The sequence below is a fragment of the Corvus moneduloides genome, chromosome 11, assembly GCF_009650955.1.
Source record: "Corvus moneduloides isolate bCorMon1 chromosome 11, bCorMon1.pri, whole genome shotgun sequence".
In the NCBI taxonomy this organism is placed as follows: Eukaryota; Metazoa; Chordata; class Aves; order Passeriformes; family Corvidae; genus Corvus; species Corvus moneduloides.
The window spans coordinates 11,815,509-11,838,351 of record NC_045486.1 but is presented as its reverse complement, the minus strand read 5'-3'; the positions used below and the strand labels follow the sequence as shown (position 1 = coordinate 11,838,351).

Sequence of the window (22,843 nt, the reverse complement as noted above, 5' to 3'; positions counted from 1 at the left end):
TCCTGCAGGCATCTCTGCCTTCTCTGCCTTCTCCAGGCACCTTATCTCCTAAGTGGGAGAGGGTTTTGCAGCCCTGGGTGAGCTGTGTCTGTGCTCCTTGCTGTGCACCAAGCCCATGAACAAAAGCCACTCTGGGTGCTGATGGCCCCACCGGGAGCTGCTGTTGCCCAGCTCCTCAGCTGCCCACTGTGCTCTGCACTGACCTGTCCTCATCTGAATGGAGCCAGCCCCTCTCTTTGCTCTCCCATTTAATCCTTTTAAAATTTGTTTTTCATCTCTCATACTGTGAAAGCTCATTTGCAGCCTAACACCAGCGCCGATCCCTGCTCCCTTTGGTGGCAGAAGTGACATTTAGAGGCCATTTAAGATGAGCACTGGCTCCCTCCTTCCTCCAGTGATCCCAGGGCTGCAGAGCCTTTGGACAGAAGGAGCATCCTGAGTCATTGCCTCCTGCCCTGGGCAGCAGTCCTGGGGAGATGCTGTGCAGCCAGTCCAGTCTCCTGCCAGGTCTCCTCTGCCTGGAGCTGGCAGCTGCCTCCTGCCCAGTTCTGTAGTGTGGGGTTTGGTTGAGGTTATTCCAAAGCAGTTTGGGATATGTGTGCTGCAGGATGCTCCCTGTAGGGAAGTGCTGTGGCTGCGCAGTGCTCACAGCAGCAGCCTGATGGCTCCTGTGGGGTGTTGAGGAGAGGTGCCTGCATCAGAGGGGAGCCTTTACATAACAGAGATGGAGCTTGCAGAGAGGCTCTGAACGATGTGGGCTCATTTCTCCTCAGTGAGTTTAAATTTGTCAAGGAGGGAGATTTTAAAGCAGAACGAATGCCTTGTGTTTCCCAAGGGATGCTGTGGCTGCCAGGATTGGTGTCATGAGCTGCATGGCCTCTGCAGCTCTTCTCCAAAGGGATAGGAGAGCTGGAACGAGCGCTTTATCCTGGGCTGACAGTGGTGGATGTTTGCCCTGGAAATTGTCAGGGATGCCGTGAAAACAGCACAAATTGTCAGAAGAGCATGTATGAGGTGTTGTGAGGTGCATGGGGAGCAGGTAGCAGCAGCTCCATGGGGCTGCAGTCTGGAGCAGCAGATGTGGCTTTCGGGTGCAGGGTGGCTTCACAAAGAGAAAAGGAGAGTTTTGACTTGAAAGAAGCCGCTTTGCTTTCAGGGTCTACTTGCCTGCTTTAACATTTGAGGGCATTGAGCCAGGCTGCATTATGGTGTGGGGGATTCAGATTCACACTTGTGTGGTGTTTGTCTCCTTCGTGCCTTTTTGCAGTCCATCTGGCTGCTTGATAGTGCTTCAGGCTCTCCCAGCCATGGCCCAGTGGCTTCTTCCATTGCACTTCATCCTTTGAGTTAGGATTTTGGTGTGGTGAACACTGGCGAGTAGAGATATAGGAAAAGGATGACATCTTCCCAGCCAGCAAGTGAAGGATGGATGCCAAAAGGCATTTAAGCACACATTGTTTCCAGGAGTTCAGTGGGATCTAAACAAGAGGTTAAATACTCTGTGGAATTAGGGATGCTTTCCTGAATCACTGGTGAATGAAAGGGATAATAAGTCAAGGCCCTTAAAACTCTTTGTCTTTTGTTTTAGTGCTTGTCAAACTCCAATGACTTGTTAGCACTTTGAAGAAAGGACATCTTGGTTAAATATTCAGCAATCCATTCATTAAGGTCTGAGTGTTGACTATAAACATCGTTTGAAACACCCAATAGATCTTTGGCAACCTCAAGGGAGACCAGCTCTGGTATTCCCCAGCATCCCAGGGCATAAACAAAGCCAAAAGAACCTTTTTTGCCTCCTCACTTTGGTCTCTTCTGCTCTTCAAAAAGAAAGCCACCCTAATGGTTTTCCACATGTATTGTAAAGATGCAAAAAGGAAAGACAAGCCTAACTAAGAAAATGAAGATCTTTGCCAATAAACTATTTTTTTGCCAATTCATTGCTTTTAATCTTCTGGAGGCAGACTTTTCCAGGCTTGCTTTTTGCAGCAGAGGATGGAGAAATGGTCACGTGTCTTAATGCATAAGGTTGATGCCACTGAGATTCATTTTCCAAATATCCCTGCCTTTGCCTGTTCTTTCCCCTCTGACATCCCTCAACAGGGCTCATCCTCCTGATTCTGCAAAAATGAAACAGTTTTGCTGTTGAAAAGCGCCACAGTCCCAAATCTGCGCTAACGCTTGTAACCTTGGACTTGATCTGATTTAGTCCTGGCCTTTGCAAAATGACTACAGGTGTTTCTCGCTGTCAAGGGTTTGGCTTTTTCTCTGTAAAATGTTCCTCTTAAGGCTGAAATAGCCCCAGAGCTGCTCTTTCCCTTTAAATGTATAAATAGGAAGAACCCCTGATCTCGTTTTCATGAGCTTGTTGTCTCAGCACTTTAAATTAAGCCTCATGCCTCAGTTATTTCCCTTTCCTTTTAACCAAAGTCCTACGTGGTGAGGAGCAGCTGTGTCACCTCCCTGGCTCCCTTTTGGCTCCTTTCTCACCAGTACCCCTGGTATGGAGAGCCCACCTTGCCCACTGTTTCTGCTGTGGCTGTGGAGGCTCCTGCCCTCTGGCCAGACTCACGTTGGGATGTTCACCCTGGAGTGAGTATTATTGCTGGGACAAAGTGATGTGGGTGCAGAGCAAGCTGGGCTGGCAGGGTGGGCACGTGTGGTACCCTAGTGTGGATGCTGAAGCCCGGCCCCAAGTGTGGATGCTGGGGAGTGAAGTAAGACCTGTCAGATTCAAGTTTTCTGGGTATTTTTTTGTTGCTGCAGAACCTGGGTGTTGCTCTGACATATTCCCAGGGTATCAGGTTCTCACACCCTGCTGGATTTGAGGCAAGAGGAATCCAGGTGAAGAAGCTTGTGTGTGATGGGGGAGAAAAGGAGGAGATCCAGAATGAGAGGCTGAGCGTTACCGTCAAGTTGTGCTGTTGTGCGGTATTTTACTCGGCCCAGGGTATATTTATAGAGCAACATAAATCATACACACATGCCCTGTTCTGAGCACTGCACACCTCCAGTATATGTATCTCTAATTAACCAGCCATGGAGAGGGAAGCAGGATTGGAGCCCACAGCCCCAGCTCCGTCCGCCAGCAAAGCCGCGCTCTCCATCCTAGCGGTGCCTACATTTATCTTTCCTGCAGCAGTGTTTAAAGTGAAAAGGGAGTATCAGGAGAGTTTGATAGGATCCAATTAAATTCCAGCAGATAAAATAATGATGAATTGCAGTTGAGCCCTGGCGAGACGCGATGTACATTACTGCCGTCCCCGTAGCGCGGGGAAGGAGTTGAGGTCATCAACTACAGAAAAATAGGACACAGCTGCAGCCCAAGCGCTCCTCCAGAAATGCAGCCCAGGGGGATGGTGCATGTGGGAGTGAGGGGGGTTGCACAGGAAATTTGGATGTGTGGGTTTGCTTACAGAGGAGCAGCCCCTCTGCTGCCTTCCCCAGGGATGGGCTGGGCAGGTTGTGGCTAGAGTGGGAAGAATGCCCTGTGGTAAGGGATGTTGATGGCTGTGGGGCTGCCCTGCTCCTCTGGGCTGAGAAGGGCTAGGGCCTTGTCTAGTTGGCATGGCATTTGTAGGAGCATTCCAAAGTGCATCTCAGTGCAATCTGCCCACAGATTTGGGGTGTTTCCTGCTAGCTGCAGCTGTGTCCCCCGTGTGGCTCCCTGCAGGCACCTTCTCAGAGTGCCGAATCTCTCATCCCAAGGGAAGCTGGGTAGCTCTCAGTGCCCGTTGCTGCTAGCTGGTGGGTGGGTGAGCAGTGGGCTTCCTAGAATCAAAAGTGGGACTTTCAGGGCAGGTGACAGCTACAGCCCTTGTCATGTGCAGGGCTGGTGGCATTCCCCACAGGGGGGCAGAGTGGATGTGACAACTGGAGATGTGAGAAGAACATGAGGTTGGTGGTTGCTACTTGGGAAGATGCCTGAGGTAAGTTTTGGGTAAAGGGCCTTGAGAAAGGCTTAGTGAGGAGTTCTCTTGCCTGAGCTGCATCTCTGCAGAAGGAGACCTTGCTGGGAAGACCAGTATCCAGGTGGGTGGGGATGAAACATCCTCTGTCCTCCACATTCGTGTTGTAAGCTCTTGATGGAGGTACAGGGAGGCTGGCTGGGTTAGGTAAGGAGCCAGGCAGTTCTCATCTCGGTTGCTGACTCACTTGATGACATCTTTTCTCCCATCCCCTTCTGTGGGCTGTGCTGCATTAGAACACATCACTTTGGGTGCCGTTAGTTCGCTCTCAGGCTGTGCCTGTCGTTTTTTGCTCCCAGAGCAAACTTCCCTTTCCCACAGCTTGTCCTCATAGCAGCTGCCAAACCAAATCATCCTTTGGCACAGCTGGGGGTCCTGGGCACCTTTGTAGAGTGCAAGATGGTCTGATAGCAGGACTGCCTGGGTAGGTGCATCCCCCCACTCACACCCATCCTGGCCTACTCTCCTGCTGCTCATCCCAGTCTGCTGCCAGCCACAGAGATTGATTAACTGGGAAGTTAGTAACAGTTAAGTGTTTACTGGATTTTTAACACCATGTTAGCTCCGAGCAGGGAGGAGACAATGTGATGGGACCTGTCTGTGAGCTCTTTTTTGGGTCCCATAGGATGGACAGATTGGTAAGCACACCCTGCCTGATCCCCACCAGTTGTGGGGCCTTCAGGAAGGTGGTTGCTGCTTTACTTGGATGCTGCCGCCTTCCTGGCTGTGGCTGTGCCTGTGGGTGGAGAGGCCATTTTTGTGCTTACACTATGGCAAGAGCAGCTGTGAGTAGGCCTTTTGGAAACACCTTTGAAAATACAAGATGCTTTGGAAATTAGAGAGGGATCTGATGGATCTCCAAGTCCAGGGAAGCCAAGCCCAGAGCCCCTGCAGCTGCAGCTCCTGCCCGTGCACAGCCAAGTCCTGACTCCAGCTCCAGCATCCTTCAGGGACCAGGAACAGCATCCAAGACACAGACCCACTGCTGTCTCTGCAGGGCAGGTGAGAGGCTGCTGACAGACACGCAGATGCCAAGGACACATTTTTCATTGATATCCATGTTCCCTTGGTGATCCCACACTTTGAACACCAGCTGAGGCAACGACTCCTGCTCTGCCACTTCCCTTCACACAGTCCTGTGCTCCCGCTGCTCCCTGCTGTCCGCTGCAGCTCCCTGTCACAGCAAAGTCAGCATCCTCAGCACCATGTCCTTTCTCAGAGGGAGGCAGTCTCTTGTGCAATTGGTCTCTTGCTGTCTCGGAACCGGTGCATGAGGGGTTAATATTCTCCCTCCTTCTTCCCCTATTCTTCTTCCTCCAACCCACCTCCCAGAAGAACTAATTTCCAAAAGTAGCCGGGGCAGAGAGATGCAAATAAGTGTTTTGGACAGCTGCAGGCTGGATGCCTTCCCGAGATGCCAGGGCCCCAAATGAGACATGTCAGAGTACAAATTGAAAATGCCAATTTCACTTACGCTGCCACGTGGCTCGTCACAGCTAAATTCTGCTCCGGCGCTGCCACCACCCTCCCCAGCATGTGCTCCCTCCTGCTGCCAGGGAATGGTCTCTGTTCACTGCTAAGGGTCCGGCCAGCTCCTCATTGTGGTTCTGTTGAGGATGTGCTTGGGTGGGAGTAGGATAGGGCAAGGTGAACAGATCTGGACTCCTAGCCAGGTTCTGGCTTCATCTTCCCAAGCCTGATGACAGGAATGCTGCTGAGAGGCTCTGGTGGTAGATGGTGCATGGTGGAGATGTGGTGAAGGTCATCTGGGCAAACATGACAAGAGGTGCCATGTCTGGGGGCTGTGCTGGGGGGTGCTGGGGCTCTACCTGCAGAGACGAGATGGTGCTGAAGCTGTTGGGTTTGCAGCTGGATGTGCCTGACAGCTGCTGTGTACGGCTGACCAGCAGCAGCCTTCCTCCCTGGGGAGGGCTGCATTTTGGGGTCTTCCACCCTGCGTTTGGGTGGACAGAGGATCACTAACCACAAGCTGTAGTGGAGGACCAGGCTTGGCTCTCACTGGCACCCTGTGGGGCTGAGCGAGGGGTGTGCTGCTGTAGCCAGGTCTCACACTGGGCGTGTGCCCCATTTTGGTGCCGTGTTTGATGCTGGACTGGTGGTGCTGCCAGGCTGGGAGAGACTCAGCGCAGAAGGGACCAGCTTTGATGGTCAGGCGAGAAGGACCCAAATGTTGTTCTTCTGGGCATGGCTGGCTTCCTTCGTGGGTCACACCCCTGTACCCCGTGCGGGGGTCAAGTAGAACAGACCCACTGCAGAGGGTCCTATGTGGGGCAGCAGCTGGGGCAGTGCTGGAGGAGGTGCTGAGGCCACCTCTTCCTGGTACAGCCTGGGGCTGTGGAAGGTGGTGCTGGGACTGGCTGTGGCCACTGCCGGTGAATGGCTGCTGGTGCGTCCACTGCTCTCTAACAAACTCCAGCAACCCATGAATCATTCATTTAATCTCTCCTGACACGCCTGTCATTTTCTCAGGCGAGGAGCGGGGAATCTCTTGCCGAAGGAGGTCATTAGCTGTCAGGGATGGTTCCAACTGCCTTCCTGCCTCCGTATCGATTAAACCTCTCTGTCTGCATGCAGCGGCTTTGCAGGGAATATTGATGGTGCTGCTGGGGCTGGGACTCAGGTGTTGAGGCAGGGGTGAGGGGTCTGGGTGGGGAGAAGAAGCTGGCCAGGCTGGAAGGAGAAATGGAGGTGGATGTGTCTGGACAGCAGCAGGTCCTAGGACCTGAGTTTTGGGTGCCCTAAAGCTGAGGGGGTAGGATTCCCTGGTGTCACCGCCCTACATGGGAGCTCAGGGTGGTGGTGCCAGTCCTGAAATGGAGTGTAGCCAATGTCTGAGCATGGTGTGGAGCCGGGAGTGGGGCAACTGGGGGTGTGGTTTGGAGAGGAGGAGTGCTCTCTCCTGAGATCTGAAGGTTGCTGTGGCACTGGAGTGGTCCTTGGCTCTGTTCCACCCACAGCCATGTGGCCACAGCTTTATGTCATTTTGTTATGGGCGATGGGGCTGGAGGGGACTGCGAGGGACATCCCCCCACTGGCTGTCAAGGGTGACTCTACTGAATCCACTCCTGTGATGTACCCAGCCTGTCCTCCCCCAGCTTCACCAGTGATGACCATAATCCCAAATATTCAACTGAGCACCCCTGGAGTGGGGAGGGCATGGAGACGGGCTTGGGAGCCTTGTGGGGAGAAGTACATCTGTGCTGCAGAGGCACCATCTGTTTCTTCCTCTTCCAGCAGCAGCAGCTTCAGACCTTTGAGCTGATGGGTTTTGGGTCTATTTAGAAACCCTCTGTTTTGCTGCTTTATCTTTTTTTGTCAGTCCAGCCCACTGGTTTCATGTGCTGTGACCGATACTTTGATGAGTGGCTGTCAGACCTGTTTGTTCCTAGCCAGCAAGTCCCAGCCAGGACCCCATCCCTCTCCTCTGGGCTGATGGGAGACATCCATGTAACAGGATTGTATGTCTTTCTATGCCCCTCACCAGGACATCTTGCCTCAACAATTAACCGGCTCTGCCTCCTTTCTGTTTCCTCCTGCAGTATTTCTACGAAGGGAATGACATCAGTGACCTGCCCGTCAACTTGTCTGTGGTCTGGAATGGGAACTTTGTCATTGACAACCCCCAGAACATCCAGGGTGAGTGAGGGATGGGACAGGACCTGGCTCAGTGCCCCCTCAGCCTCCAGCCCACCCTGGCTCTGACCATAGCTTGCACGAGTGCTTTGATGGGTTTCTAAATAAGAGGCATTTTCCAAGAAGCTTTGGTAGACACCTTTGGCGTTGAGTCCAGGCTGCTGCTGCCTCCTGCCTGTGGGGGTTTGTCCCATTGGGAGTTGGTGGGAGGGGCAAGAGCAGGTGCCTTTTTCCCCCAGAACCTTTGCCCATGGGTTGGGGAGCCCATGCTAACCCTGCCCTGCTCCTGCCATTGCAGCCCACCTGTACAAGTGCTCGGCGCTGCGGGAGAGCTGCGGGCTGTGCCTCAAGGCCGACCCGCGCTTCGAGTGTGGCTGGTGCGTGTCGGAGCGGCGCTGCTCCCTGCGCCAGCACTGCCTGGCCTACGAGAGCAGCTGGATGCACGCCAGCAGCGGCAACAGCCGCTGCACCGACCCCAAGATCACCAAGGTATGTGGGGACGGGCGGGTGGTGATGCCCCGTGCCGAGGGACTCTGATGGGGGATGGGGATGTGGATGGGGCTCTCCAGTGGCAGCTCACAGCAGCCAGATCTACTCAGTGTTTAGTACTTGAGTGTTTTTTGTCACCACTTTCATTTCCAAGGCTAAAATCCTCTCTCTACCACCCCCATGCAATGGGCTTTCTGGCTCATTTCCAAAATTCCAACCCCTCCTGCACATGACTGAGGGATCCAGGAAAGCTCTAAGTTGCTCCTCCATGTGTTGCCATGTGCACTGGGGCCAGTAGTTCATCATCATCATCCCATTTCCCTGACAGCTTTTATGACCTTTGCTTATAAGATTGTGTATATTAATATTCGCATGCCTGTTGGGCTGGGATCCAGGTTCACAAGGAAGGACTGGTGGGTATTTCAGCTGGATACCTTCTGCTTACCCATGCCTGGCCAGGCCTCGATGGTGTTAATTACTGGAGTCTTAGCACAGGATCTGATCTGTTTGGGTTTTAGTGCCTTATCTGATGGAGGCTGGAAATGAGAGTCTTGGCTTTTCCCAGTGCGTGCTGCCTGCCTCTCACATGGATGGGCCCTGCAGTGTGCTGGGTGGCAGCCATGTGGAGAGGGGGGAACAGCCCTGCTGGGCATGCCCCTGCCTGCAAAGAGCCCTGCCTGCAAGAAGTACTGCCTGCAGAGTTGCCTGGGGCTGGTGGAGTGCTGGCAGGGAAGGGATTCATTCCCAGGGAAGTGGGATCGAGCCTCAGAGCCTGCATCCCTACATGGAGGTCTGATGTTGTGTGCAGAGCTGCGGGGCTCCCTGTCAGCTTCCCACCGTGCTCAGGCTGAACTGCCCAAATCTGGACCCCTAGGGATGATGGGAGTGGAGAATGCAGAGGCAGGTCATGGCCAGGGTGGCCTTGCTGTAGGCTGTGCCCTTGTCCTCTTGTGTTCAGGTGACCAGGGCTGCAGGCATCTACACACACACTGCAGCTGATGGTGCCCGGCGTTGGTAACAGCAGTTGGTCCAGAGCTGATGGTAACAGCTCTCCCGCCCTGAATCATTATGAAATTTTACAGTAATTGCAGGTGCAGCAGGAACAGATCTGTTAGCAGGTGGGCTTGACCTTGGCTCTGCTCTGCATTAGTGCCCTGGGAGGTGGCATTTGGTGTGGATGTGCAGGAGCTGTTGGTGTGATGCTCTTCCTGTAGCCTGCCTGTTGCCTGCTGCCTCCCACTCCCCCAGTCCCGCATTTGGGCTGTGGGCAGGCTTGCAAATGGTCCAGGGAAAAGCCTAGTGCAGAGAGGGCAGCATGGGCTGATGGGGGAGAGGGGTCTCCTACAGTGGTTTCATGGGGAGCTGGAGCCTGCTTCCTGCCCAGCCCACTAGAGTGCAGGTGTCTTCATGGGTGGTGGGGCTGGGCTGGGAGATGACCACAGTTCTTCACCCTTGGAGTGAGGAATCACTTACCCATTTTTCAGTGGTGGGGACAAGTCCTTTCCAAACCTCTGTGGTGTCTCACCTAGTGCTTGCTATGACCCTCAGCGTGACACCCTTTCCCTTGGGAAGGGGGTACCCCTTGGCCTCAGCGCTTTCTGGCCATGCTTTGGCCACTGGAGCTGGGAGCAAGCCAACTGCTTGTACCCGCTGGAGCCGTTCTCTTGTTGATGTAAAAGGACCCTATGAAACCAATTAGGAGAAAAGCAGCAGTGTTTGTTGGGGCCAGGGGTGTGGAGGTGGAGGGGGGAAAGGGGAGGGTTGAGCAGCTACTGCTGTCCTCGGCAGCTCCCCCCTCCCACACACCTTGTTTAGCTGTGACCTCCCTGTGCTGGGCGGCCAACGATGTCATTTCATTCCCGGGCTCCTTCCTCCCCGAACGCGTGGCCCTTGTCAGCTTTGCTGCTGTGGAGGAGGAATCGAACATGCCCGGAGCAGCTTTTAACACTCATTTAGCAGCACCAAACAAACAGCAGCTTCTTGCCAGCTGCCCCGCCTGAGCTTTATTTAAGGAGAAAACCCAACCTGGTGCTGGCTGCAGCTGCTAGAACGAGCTCCAATCCCAGACTTGGGCAGGGGCTGAACAAGGTTTAGGCAAACAGTGGTTCCCCACAGCCCCAGAGGGTTTTGTTGCTGTGTAAATAGTGAGTTGTGACTGCCGTGGTCAGTCACCAGGGCTCAGGCACCAGTCCTAGCTCTGATGCTGGCCTGGGATATGTCCTGCAGGATGCGGGTGTGCAAGGGGCCTGGGTGCTCCCATCTGAGTTTGTGTGTGCTGAAGGTGACCAGCCCAATGTGAATCCAGAGGGCAGAAGTTAATCCCAGTGGTGATGGCTGTAGTGGGATTGTGCAGAAACAGCCCCTGGCTGCATGCAGTCCATGAGGGTTGGGGATGTGGACAGTGTCTGCTGCTGCATGTTTCCCACCCTCAGCTCGTCTGCTTTTCCTTGCTGTGGAGATGATGTTCAGGAGTGAGCCCTTCACAAGGAGGAGGAGGAGGAGGAGGAGGATCCATCTGGCTCAGGCCCCAGGGTTGCAGCTGCCCAGATTTGCCAAGAATGCAAAGAGCTTACACGTGCTTGGTTGAGGCTTGAGCCTGTCCAGGAGCTGAGCTTAGTGTAGGCAGAGGTGCCTGCCAGTGCTAGAGGGGATCTCAGCCAGGAGAGCAGAGGAGGCCATCACCTGCAACAGAACCATCCCTTCCCCTGGGTCAGGGTGTGATATCTTCCTGGACTGACCCAGCCTGCATTCCTCTCTCCCTCTCCTGCTGCCTGCAGCTGCCTTTTCCCCTGCTGTGTCTTTGTGTCACTGGGGACCCAGCTGCATCCCTGGGCCCACTCGGGGCTAGCAGTCACTGATGTAAAACTGCCTGTAATTGCCTGGTTGGAGGCAGTGTCCCCACATACCTTGGAACAGAGCCCACACCTCTGTTCATCCCTCATCCTGCCACTGTCTGTCAGGCCACACCTGTCTGCTTTACTGGGCATCATCTTGGTAAATGAGGCGTGGTGCTGTGGTGAGGTCCCCTCCCTTCTCAGCCAGCCTTGGCACAGGGTTTGCCAGTGAAGAGAAAAGCATTTCCCCCCTGCCTGCCATTTCCCCTCTGCAGAGACGTGGTGGAGATGCTTTCTCCTTTGAGGACATCTTGAACATGGGAATCTCATCCCTGGGCATCTGGGACCTGGCCAAAAGCCAGGCACATCCAGGTGCTTCCTTGCTGGTTCAGCTGGAGCCATGGCTGATGCTGCCCTGTCTCCTTCAACTCCGTGTCCTTGTCACCTGGGAGATGGCTATGTCTGCATCAGGGTGTCCACATCCCAGCCCTCTACTTGGACACCTCTCATATCTCCTGGCTTGTTCCTGGGGGGATTTTGTGGATACAGCTGTCACTGGGGAGGTCTTTCCCTCTCTGTGTGCAACTTACATATGTGCTGGCATTTCTCATCACCTGTCTGCTCCTTGCTGCTTGTAGCACACACCCTGCAGCTGCCTGGGCTGCAGCCTGCCTGAGTGAGGTGTCCCTGTGGCTCTGCATCCTTGTGACAGGCCATGCTCTCTCCTAGTTGTTCCCTGAGACCGGCCCTAGACAAGGCGGGACCCGTCTGACCATCACTGGCGAGAACTTGGGCCTGAAGTTTGAAGATGTTCGCTGGGGTGTCCGAGTGGGCAAAGTGGTGTGCATCCCCATTGAGAGCGAGTACATCAGCGCTGAGCAGTAAGTGCTGGCGAGGGGTGGGTGTGCTCCAAGTCACCTCAGTAGGTCAGGGACAGCAGTGATGATGTTCAAATGCTGCCCGCGGCTGCAAAAGACGTAGAGCTGACTGGGCTGGACTGGGAGGGAATTATCTGCTGGTTATGGTTGCTCTGGGAGAAGCCCAAAGGCTTTGGGGAAGCTTCTCTGAGGGCTGGCAGTGTCAACTGCCACCACCTTTGTTTCTCATGGAGCTGCTGGCACCTGAGACCTTTGCTTGGCACAGGGAGTGTCTTGGTGCCAGGACACTGAGTTTCTTACCTTCATCTTTTAGGATTGTGTGTGAAATCGGAGATGCCAGCCTGAGCAAGGTTCATGAGGCACGGGTGGAAGTGTGCATCCGTGACTGCACGCCCAGCTACCGGGCCATATCCCCCAAGACCTTCACCTTTGTGGTAAGCCCTGTGCTGGGGAAGGGTCTGTCACCTTGAGAGGGAGGTGATGCTGGGTGGTTTTGGGTGGTTTTCTGGCTGAGTTGGAAAATTTGCCGTCATTTTCGTGCAGGGCAGGCAGGGATTCTCTGGTCAGTCATTGAGTCATGATGATTGAATTTCTCCAAGGCTGCCTCTGCTCTGCCTCCCCACTGTCCTTCTGGCACTGCCAGGCCTTAGTACTGTGCTGGGCTGCTGTCCCACAGGTCCCTCTCCTCTGTGGCCTGGTCACCCGGTTGAAGCTGCCTGGGGATGTGGGTTTCGGTTCCCAGCCTGTCTGACTCCAGGGATGCTCTTTTCCTTTGACAGACACCCACTTTCTCCCGTGTTGTCCCAGCCCGGGGTCCTCTCTCTGGTGGCACCTGGATTGCCATCGAAGGCACCCACCTCAATGCCGGCAGCAACGTCTCCGTGACCATCGGGGGACGGCCCTGTGCTTTTTCATGGTGAGGGGCACAGAGGGTGGTGGAGGATGGGCAACAGGCCCCTTCAAAGGCACTGGGACCCCCAGACAGAGCAGCAGCCAGAAGGAAGGAAGCCAGGAGGGACCACGGGAGCCATACCCCCAGGGTAGCCAAAGGTGTCTCCTCTTGAAACCTCTGTGTGTCAGAGGCTGCAGGAAGAGCCCTAAGAACAGAGATTTTTCTCTAAAAGCACAAAGCCCTGAGGCATGAAGTGGATAATTTTTAGATTAGGGATGATAATGGAGCGGCTCTTTAAATATTTTCCTGCGGTAATTACTGGTTATCAGCCCTAATCGCTGCTGTTTGCAGCCGCCGCACGATGGGAACGCTCAGGAGCTGCTCAGTCTTTCCCGGCTGCCTTTTGTTTCATTTCTTGGATTTTTGTTTTTTCTTTTTTTTTCCTCCTTTCTCTCTTCACACCCCCCCCCCCCCCCCCAGCTGTTTCAGAAGAGGAGAGGGGCTGGGGCAGGGGGCCCCTGGCTGCCCTGGGCTCCCTCCTGCCCAGGCACTGACATGTTGTGCATTTCTGCCCCAGGAGAAGCGCTCGCGAGATCCGGTGCAGGACCCCCCCAGGGCACACCCCCGGCGGCTCCCCCATCCTCATCAACATCAACCGGGCAGAGCTGAGCAACCCAGAGGTGAAGTACAACTACACAGAGGACCCCACCATCCAGAAGATTGATCCTGAATGGAGCATCAACAGGTGAATCGCAAGCAGCTCGTGGGATGCATAGGGGACTGTTTCCCACATGGATTTCCTGCTCCTGATGGGCACATCTCAGTGCTGTGATAGCTGCCAGGCTGCACTCCAGAGATGTGGCAAGAGGAGTGTGAGCAATGGCTTGGCACCAGGGCCCTTCTAACTCCTGGCCTACAGTGCTCAGCCTGGCAGGGGGCAAGAGCAGAGAGTGCTTTGGATCTGCTTAATTTCAGCTTGACATTTGGCAGCGGCAAATAAAATTAAAATATTTCCCATCGGGGGATTTTTTGAAATGTTTACATATTTTTCTAAAAGGTTTGAATTGGCTGGAGAGGAGGCGAAGGAATCCATTAAGAGCAAATGCCAAGGGAAACCTTCCCCAGGCTGTTGATGAGGAGCGAGCTCCCCAGAGGCATGGCTGAGGTCTCCAGGACCACAGGGCTTTCAACACCAAGCCATGGAGAAAACCCGGCAGAGTTCAGCCTGTCCTGTCACCCGCTGCCTCTGTGGTGGAGAGAGGGTGGCAGAGAGGAGCTTGTACTTTTTGAGATGCTTTCCTGTTGTGAATGCTTAGTTCATTCAAGTCTTTAGCTTGGGAGCCATCTTCAGACCCTAAACCTGCACACAGGGTGGGATGTCAGTGTTTATTACCAGGTTTTATATCTCTAGTTGGCCCTTGGGTCAGCTGAAATGATTTGACATTGGTGCATGCCAGGTCCTGCCAGCCATGCAACAAATGGGTGGGATAAGACATCCTTGGGGCATGGTGGCTCACCCAGGCTGGGGCAGATGGGCATCTGGGTGGAGATGATGGCTGCTTCCTTCCTGGCACTGGGGATCCAGTGCCAAGCTTCCTTTCCTAACCCATAGTCTCCATGTCTCTAGTGGTGGGACATTGCTGACTGTGACTGGCACCAACTTGGCCACCATCAAAGAGCCCAGGATCCGGGCCAAGTACTGCAGCTCTGAAAGGGAGAATGTAAGTGGTGCTGGCTGGGGCTGGGGGCAGAGCACAAGAAGGAGGGATGCTGTGTGCAATGCAGGGCAGAAGGTGCATCCTTTGCCCTTCAGGTGTGATGGTGTGGAGAGGCTGAAGTCCGGGGGCCGCTGCCCCAAAGACAGGCACCGATCTCTCTGCAGACCCTCCAGCCAGGTGCTGTCCAGAGAGGGTTGAGATCTCATTGTTCAAAACTGGTAGGAGGTTCGTGGGACATCTGTATGATATTGAGGCCATCACCAGTGACATCTCGCCTGCCGCCCCTTGCACATCCATTTCAGACAGGAGTCTGTCTCTGCCCTGGGGTGGGATGTGATGCCTGTTGATAGAACAGAACAGGAGATTCCAACTCTAAACCCTGTGTCCAGAGATGCTGCTTGCAAGGGATTCTTGTGGGGTCTGACCCTGACCACCTTGTTGGGAGTGGGTCTGACCTCGTTCCGTGCCTCCTGCAGAACTGCACCGTCTACAATGACACCACCATGGTGTGCTACGCTCCCTCCATTGACAACCCCGTGCGGAGCCCTCCGGAGCTCGGCGACCGCCCGGATGAGATTGGCTTTGTCATGGATAATGTCCAGGCCCTGCTGATCATCAACACCACCAATTTCGTCTACTACCCAGACCCTGTCTTTGAGCCACTCAGCCCCACAGGGATGCTGGAGCTGAAGCCCAGCTCTCCCCTCATCCTCAAGGTAAAGAGTCTGCACCTGGGAGCAGAAGTAGGGACATGTCCCTCTGTGGAGGTGGCCTTTTTTCTCTCCTGGAGCAAAGATTTTGCCGTGTGTTAGGTTTTTTTAAACATTCTCCATTGCATGAGAACTGACAGTCTCATTCCTTGTTCCCTCAAAGGGCAGGAACCTGCTCCCGCCGGCCGCTGGTAACTCCCGCCTCAACTACACGGTGCTGATCGGAGACACTCCCTGCACCCTCACGGTCTCCGAGACACAGCTCCTCTGCGAGTCCCCCAACCTCACTGGCCAACACAAAGTCACAGTAAGTGCTGACACTGGTGCCTCGGCTCCTCGTGTCTCCTGTGTCTCAGAATTTCAGTCTTTATCCCAGCATCTTTTACCCTGCTGTGTGCTCATCCTTGAATAAGGACCAGATAGTAGGTGTATGTGCAGGAGCATCCTCAGGAGTCATCTTCCTGCTCCCTAGGCATCTCTCTTCCTAATTACATGTTTGGTAGGACCAAATACATTGTCACCCCCCCTGCACACTCAGCTTGGTGTTCCTGTGCCCTGGCTGTCTCTGGGTGCAAGGCAGGGGGGATTCCCACCTCTCCCCTGCAGTGCTGGCACACGCTGTAAGGCAGGCTCCTTTGTTTGTGGGGTTGTAGTGCAGCAGTGCTCACACTCCAGGACTCTGCCGTGTTAAAAGGGACCCAGCACAGTCCTCCCCAAGCTCCCCATCTGTGGGGGAACTCGCTTTACATCCCGTCTGTTACTGTAATGTTGTCTGAATGAGACATCAAACTCTCTGCCTGCTCCACGTGCACTGCCAGCATGTGTGCTGCGTGCCTTTAAAGTGCCTCGCGCTGCTCCGGCCCTGCCCCTGCCATGCCTGCATTTTTCCACCTCCTTTGTGCCATGGGCTGGGAGTCATGCCCCAGTTTCCAGCATGGTGGGCACAGCAGGGAGGGATACCTGTGGCACATATTCCCTGACAGCAGGTCCATTTTTTCCCCCACCGTGGTGCAGATCAAGGCTGGAGGGTTCGAGTTCTCCCCGGGGACGCTGCAGATCTACTCAGACAGCCTGCTCACCCTGCCCGCCATCATTGGCATCGGTGGCGGCGGTGGCCTGCTCCTCCTCATCATCATCATCGTTCTCATCGCCTACAAGCGCAAGTCCCGGGATGCTGACCGGACCCTGAAACGCCTCCAGCTGCAGATGGACAACCTGGAGTCCCGGGTGGCCCTGGAGTGCAAAGAGGGTGAGAGATTCCTGTGCCATCAGTATGGGGGTCTTGGGGGGTTTCTTACTGCTCCAAGGCTTAGTGTGCTCCTACCCTTTCCCTGCTGCCTTTCAGAGAGGGAATGGAAATGAGAAAAGCTGCTTTGTTAGTGGAAGTGAACTCATTTTAGGGGGGATTTGAGGATTTTTCCAGTTAAGAAGTTATTTTCCATTTCTCCAAGTGGGAGAAAACAGAGCAAGGAGGGTAGCAAAGGCTTCCTGTGAGTGGGCAGTGGATCTCTCATTATGTGACAGACAGATGCTGTGAAATTGGACAGAATTCCTTGTATGATACTGCTGATAAAACCTAATTGCCCATTATCCCCCTGAGCTGGCTCCAGAGGCCCCGACCCTGCCAGCCACAGCCACAACCAGCCTGGATGCTCCGAATGAAGCAGGCACCGAAAACAAGATAATAAAAAGGGGAAAGAAAGACAAACCCTTTGCTCCCCCAAGTCCCCATCCCTTCACATGCCTGCGGATGGCACTGGTGACAGGGAGAGGGGAGGGAGCTGGTAGAGGGGATGGTGTCTTGTCTTCCACAGCTGGCAGATAAAAGGATCTGCTTTTAATTAAAAGGCACAATCTCTTCCCTGCCTTTTCTCTTTTCTAGTCCCGCTAGTTACAGATAAGATAGCACGCCTTTCAAGCTGACGGTTTGTTTTTTCTCATCAGGCTGACGAGCCTGCAGTCCTCTGCCTGGCTTTCAGCTCCCTTTAAAGTACTGTTAATTTGATTTTTCTGAGGGTTTTCTACCCCCACCCCAACCCTCTTCCCTGGTGCATCTCCAGGACTCTTCTCCTATCAGCTTTTCCCTGTAGGTGCAATTAAAGGTTCAGGACCCCCCTGGATCACGTTCCCCCTGGAGTCACAGCTGCCTCTGCTGGGATCGGGAGGTTCCGGGGTGGGTGTGTTCAAGCTCTTCTCTCAAGTAGTATTTAGGTCAAAAAGAAATGAGGACAATCTTGTGATTTAGGCTAATGTTTTCCCCAAGAAGCTCTGTTTTTGTTCAAGCCTTGCTGTTCCCCCCTTCCCCCACCATCCCTGGGAGTCTGCAAGTGCTGGGCAGGGGGGGATTTGAGCCCCCTGGGACCTGGCAGTTCTGTTCCCAAATCTGCCACTTGATTTATTCTGGGAATGTCATCCCCACACTCTGCAGCTCAATTTCTCCATCTGTGAGATGGGGACAGCAATCACAGCCTGCCAGGAAGAGGAATGCTGAGAATATTCACACCTTGGGGGGGTCCACCCGTGGGGTGCTGGGGGTGTGGTGAGGGGCTGAGTGCCAATGCTGCGTGCTGAGACTCCAGGATGTGTTGTTTAATTCTGCTTTTCTCACCCCAGCCTTTGCTGAGCTGCAGACAGACATCAACGAGCTGACCAACGACCTGGATGGGGCTGGCATCCCCTTTCTGGATTACCGCACCTACGCCATGCGTGTTCTCTTCCCGGGGATAGAAGACCACCCCGTGCTGAAGGAGATGGAGGTGTGGGTCTGTCTGTCTGTCTCTGTAGTGTTTCACATTGGGGATGTGCCTCTGCACAGTCCCCTGCATGAGTCCCTGTGCCCCAGGGCTGGAGAGATGCTTTGGTTGGATGCTGGCCCGGTGCGGTGCATCTTTCCGCGTGGCAGCTGGCACGGATGTGGACCGGCTGCCAAATGGTTACTGCGCTCTCTGACATTAATATCAATATTTATATTAATATCATTGCTGCTGTCATTTTCTACAGCACTTGCTTTATTCAATTGGGTTTGTTTGATGCCTGACCGGTCGCTCGTTTTTAGCAGGGTTGTCTGACATCGCCTGCTTGCTTGGCTCCATTTCCTCGTGCAGAACCCATTCTTGGCATCCTTCCTCTGCTCCCCAAACCAGCTCCTTCTCCTCTCCTGGCCTCCGCACCTCTGTATAATTTAGTGCATGCAATTGCACAGCAATTGCTTCTCATGTGCTGGGCTGCTGAGGCCACTCTTGGTTAGAGGAAGGAGGGGGGTGACCTTCGCTTCCCCTCACTGCTGACCCAGCACAGTAATTAATGTCGACGTGGGCTTCACAATGTATTTAGGAGAAGTAATTGGCCCTGGTGCAAGATGCATGGTCACTAATTACAACACAACAAGCTCTTACCAACTGCAAGTGCACGTGCTGGTGTTGTACACCAGCATGGCTACGGCATGGGCCCTGGCCTTCGGCCTGCTCTGTTTCCCCAGTCCCTAATCCCAGCTCTGGAGGGTGGTGGGGACCCTGTTTCCATGGATTTCCCCTTGCAGCTCAGGTTTCCGGATGCTCAGAACCAAAGCAGGCGTGTAGATCTCCCTGGGGCACAGTCCTTCCTGTCTGTGCAGATGCCTGGCTCTCCTCTCACCTCTGCTCTTGTTCTTAAAGATTTTCCCTAAAGAGGGAAAGTGGAAAGGGTATCAAGAAGGGTATCAGAGGAGGAATTTTGCATTTGCTGTGTCAGGCTGGGTGGACTTTGTCCACTTCCAGCTCCTAACTCAAAACATCCTGCTTGAGAGCACACCAGCTCTGCCTGGCCTGGGAAGCAAGGGGTTAAATTTGCGAAGGGGGAAAAAAAATCCCCAAAAGAGATTAAATAAAGCAACTACAGTTGTGTAAGCTTCATCTAATTTAATCAGGTTTGCTTTTATTTGTCTCTTTACTCAGAGTGTAACATTAGCTGTTGCAAGTGACGGAAGGAAGCGGTGCTTGCTCACGCACACGCTAATCCACAGTGAGCACCGGTACCAGCTCCCTTCCTCTGCAGGGTTTAGGGGCAGGCTGGTTGCTTTGTGAGAATTTAAGCCTGATTAAATATTTAATTCAGTATTGTTCATTTATTTATTTCTGCTAATGATCAGCAAGTTGAACATGGGGGCTTAGAATTGACAAGAACTTGGTGGGAAACAGGGTTTTTGTCCAGCAGGAAAAAGTGTTTTAGAGAGGGAAGTTACAACTGCGAGGAATTTCACTGAACTGAAGAGCACCAATCCAAAGTTTTGATTGAAGTGAAATGATTTGATGTGTCAAAACTCTGTTCTTCATTTTGAGTTGGTGTTTTGAAATGAAAAGTGTTGTTTTATCTCCAAATACCGACAAGAAGCAAAATTTTATGCTCATTCCCCCAGTCAGGAAGACAAGGGGCGGAATTAAAGAAAAATGGATATTTTACCACAGGAAGGCTTTTATTCAGAGGAAACTATCTTGTCTAATGGGAAAACGGAGTATTGTAAAAATATTCATTTCTGGTAACGAATGTGGTCAGGGCTGGCCAGAGATGGGCTGCTGATGGCAATGCAGGTGTGAAAGTATCCCAGCCCAATCCCTGCTGGGTTCTACGTGGCCAAGTATGGCCAGAAATACACCTTCAAATGTCTCATGAGTAAAGGAACTGTTTCAGGGTGTGTCTGCAGTGGGACAGAGCCAGATTTCTGCTATTATTTCCCTATCTGAAATCCATCCCCCCAAACCAGGTGGGTTTGCTGCTGGTGGAGCTCAGGGTTGTGGCTTTATTTGCTTTCTGTGTAATACCCAAAGCACATGTTGCAGTGACTTGGGCGGGAATTGAGCTGCTTGTTAGCTGAAATTGAAAATTATAATTTGTATGTGTGCTTGGGAGAGAAGGAGTGTTTGTTTATGGGAGGGAAATGTGTTTATGTGTCTGCATACAAGTGGGAGAGAGTCTTTGTATGGAATGGTGTGTCTATATAGACATATATATACATTGATGCCCTGAGAGTGTGTTAATCTGATGCTGGGATTTTACAAACTAGATAACACTTCTGGGGGAACTGAGACTGATTACCAAAGGGGAAGCATGGTAGTAGGGAGAGACCAAGTCCAGCTGCTTCTTGACCCTTTTTCATCATTTCTTCTTGTGGGATTGAGGGTGAATTCAGGATGGTTCAGTCCAGCCACCTTCTCGTCAGCCTCCCCATCATGCCTGTCTCTCAGCTTTGCTCTATCCTTGCAGGTCCAGGCCAATGTGGAGAAGTCCTTGACCCTCTTTGGTCAGCTCCTGAACAAGAAGCACTTCTTGCTGACCTTCATCCGCACTCTGGAGGCCCAGCGGAGCTTCTCCATGCGGGACCGTGGCAACGTGGCCTCGCTCATCATGACAGCGCTGCAGGGCGAGATGGAGTATGCCACAGGGGTGCTGAAACAGCTCCTCTCCGACCTGATTGAGAAGAACTTGGAGAGCAAGAACCACCCCAAGCTGCTCTTGCGGAGGTGAGTGCTCCCCTGAGGGGCTGGAGCTGGGGGACAGTGCCCAGGCACTTCTGAGTGCAGTGACATGAGCTGGTGTCCTTTGGGGATGCCGTCAGAGATGGCTTTGGTGTTGGCTGTGGCAGTGAGAGAACTGTCTTTGGTCAAGCATTTCCTTGCTTGTCTGTCTGCAAGCATGAGAGGGATGTAGGACCACCTGGCCCCAGCCAGCTCAGGAGGCACCCGTGGGATGTTTTCACTCCAGTTTGGCCTGTGTGGGCTCATGTTGCCTGGGAAGGAGAGAACAAGGTGCTCGCCAGCTGTGCAGGCTGGTGCAGGGAGGGTACATGCTGGTGTCAGGCACTCTGGCGTGTTGCTGTAGGTCACCTGGAGAAGGGAAGGTGAGCAGGTGGTCCCCCCCATCTCTTGGCATGTGGGGCAGCACTTGCCTTGCCTGGTGACTGCATGGGTGCCTCTGTGGGCTGGCAGCAGACAGGAGTCCTCCTTTCCCCACTCCCTCCTTGGGGCTTACCTGCCTTGCCGGGCACATGAGGGTTTTCCTGGGAAAGTCACTCAGATCTCTGCAAGCCGGGAGTCTCGCCAGGGCTGGGGGAAGTGCAAGCAGGAGGCAGCCTGCCAAGCCCTGCCGTGAGTCTGCCTGCCCCATCAATATTTAACGATAGCTCTGAGCTCTCCTTCATCACGGGCTGATGAATATTGAAAGATACACCAAGTCCTGAACAAAAACTATTAATAAGCTCCACTGGTTCAGCTCGAGGCTGTCCGTGCCATCTTCTCCCTTTGCACACCATGCGGTGCCTCCCCATCTCCACCTCCAGCAGCCTGGTGCCACCAGCCTTTGGCAGAGATACAGGGATGGCTGACAGGCACAGGGCTGGCATGTCAACAGAAAGGCTCAAGAAACCCAGAGCATCTTTCAAACATCAACTGATGTTCATGGCATGGCCAGACTGGACAACGCCTGCCAGGTTTTGTGTGGGTGGCCCTGGGGAAGCACCTGGAGAAGACTCAGATGTGAGCTGGTCCCAGTTACATCTGTGTTGCCCATCTCGTTAGGCACATTGCTTTCTTACTCTCTCTGCTTCATTTATCACGTTACAAGGGTGCCCTTAATGTCTCGAAGCATCTCATTAGCAGCGTGTCAGAGGGGATGTGTCGTGCAGACCTGTGGCTGTCCGGGAGTGGGATGGATCTTGGAGGTGCCAACTGCTGTTCCCCATCCCTCTCCCCTGACTGCATTCTTAGGCTCTTCCCTCCCGATCATCCCTCCATAACACCAGGTTTCACTGAAATATTTAGAATGCATTTCCAGCTCCTGAAGTAAATCAATAAAATATAAATAAAAGGCATCATGAGGAGGCCGGCAGCAGCAGTGGCTAAGCCATGGCAGCGGCACAGGGGCAGAGCCCAGCCTGTCCAAAGACTGTCAGTCCCCAGCCACAGTGCTTGAGAGCCATTGCAGTTAGGACAGGGATAAGGCCCCCTGGCCGGCACCTTGCTTGTGCCTCCCTGAGTGATATTTAACAAAGAGAAACTGTTCTTGAAGCCACGAGTGGTAAAGAGGGCTGTGCTTCTCTATCTGTTTGATTAGCCCTGCTGTTGGGTGTGAGAGTGTGCTTACTGCCCAGGGCAACTGGATTAGCATTGATCTAACTGGGGAGAGCTGTTATTTATTTATTTGGTTGTTGGATAATCCCCCCATTGCTGTGGCATCTGGCTCTATCCTCTATGGATAAAGACAAACATCCGCCAGAGCCTGAGTGGTGGCACTTCAGATAAGCGTTACGGGCTTGTCAGGTCCTTTCTAGGGCCAGGGAGGATGTCTCCTGAATAGCTGCAGTCCACTCCTCCCTTGGCTTTCTCTCCACATCCCTTTCCTTCTCCCTTTTTTGTTCCCCATGGTGGATTTTTCTTTCCTGGTGGGGGCATGAAGCCTTCCCTTCCCTGAAGGCTCAGGTAATGCTGTCCTCAAATGCTTTAAGGAGGGCTGTGCTATTCCAGGGAGGGCAAAAAGGGCTAAGCCCCATTAGCACAAGAGAAAACCTTGGAAGGGGCCATATGACACTGAGTCATCTTGAATGAAGTCTGGGAAAGTAGATTTCCTGCCCCAGCCATCTGTTCTTTGGAAACTGCTCCTGGCCCATCTGCAGGGCATGGCATTGCCATTGGGCAGTGCATGGAATTGGGCAGTGGGACTCCTCCTGATGGCTC

At 53.5% G+C, this 22,843-nt stretch overlaps 1 protein-coding gene across 1 annotated transcript in view; it reads left to right on the top strand.

Annotated features, from left to right (window-relative positions):
* Positions 1-22,843, top strand: part of PLXNA1 (plexin A1) — a 116,009-nt gene that overhangs the window by 69,967 nt on the left and 23,199 nt on the right. Inside the window, exons 11-22 of the mRNA XM_032120422.1 lie at positions 7,526-7,622; positions 7,918-8,108; positions 11,672-11,823; positions 12,134-12,254; positions 12,600-12,736; positions 13,290-13,457; positions 14,340-14,433; positions 14,907-15,146; positions 15,304-15,447; positions 16,155-16,389; positions 17,754-17,896; positions 20,379-20,635. Coding sequence (XP_031976313.1) covers positions 7,526-7,622; positions 7,918-8,108; positions 11,672-11,823; positions 12,134-12,254; positions 12,600-12,736; positions 13,290-13,457; positions 14,340-14,433; positions 14,907-15,146; positions 15,304-15,447; positions 16,155-16,389; positions 17,754-17,896; positions 20,379-20,635 — 1,979 coding nt within the window. The remainder of the gene's footprint in view (positions 1-7,525; positions 7,623-7,917; positions 8,109-11,671; positions 11,824-12,133; positions 12,255-12,599; positions 12,737-13,289; positions 13,458-14,339; positions 14,434-14,906; positions 15,147-15,303; positions 15,448-16,154; positions 16,390-17,753; positions 17,897-20,378; positions 20,636-22,843) is intronic.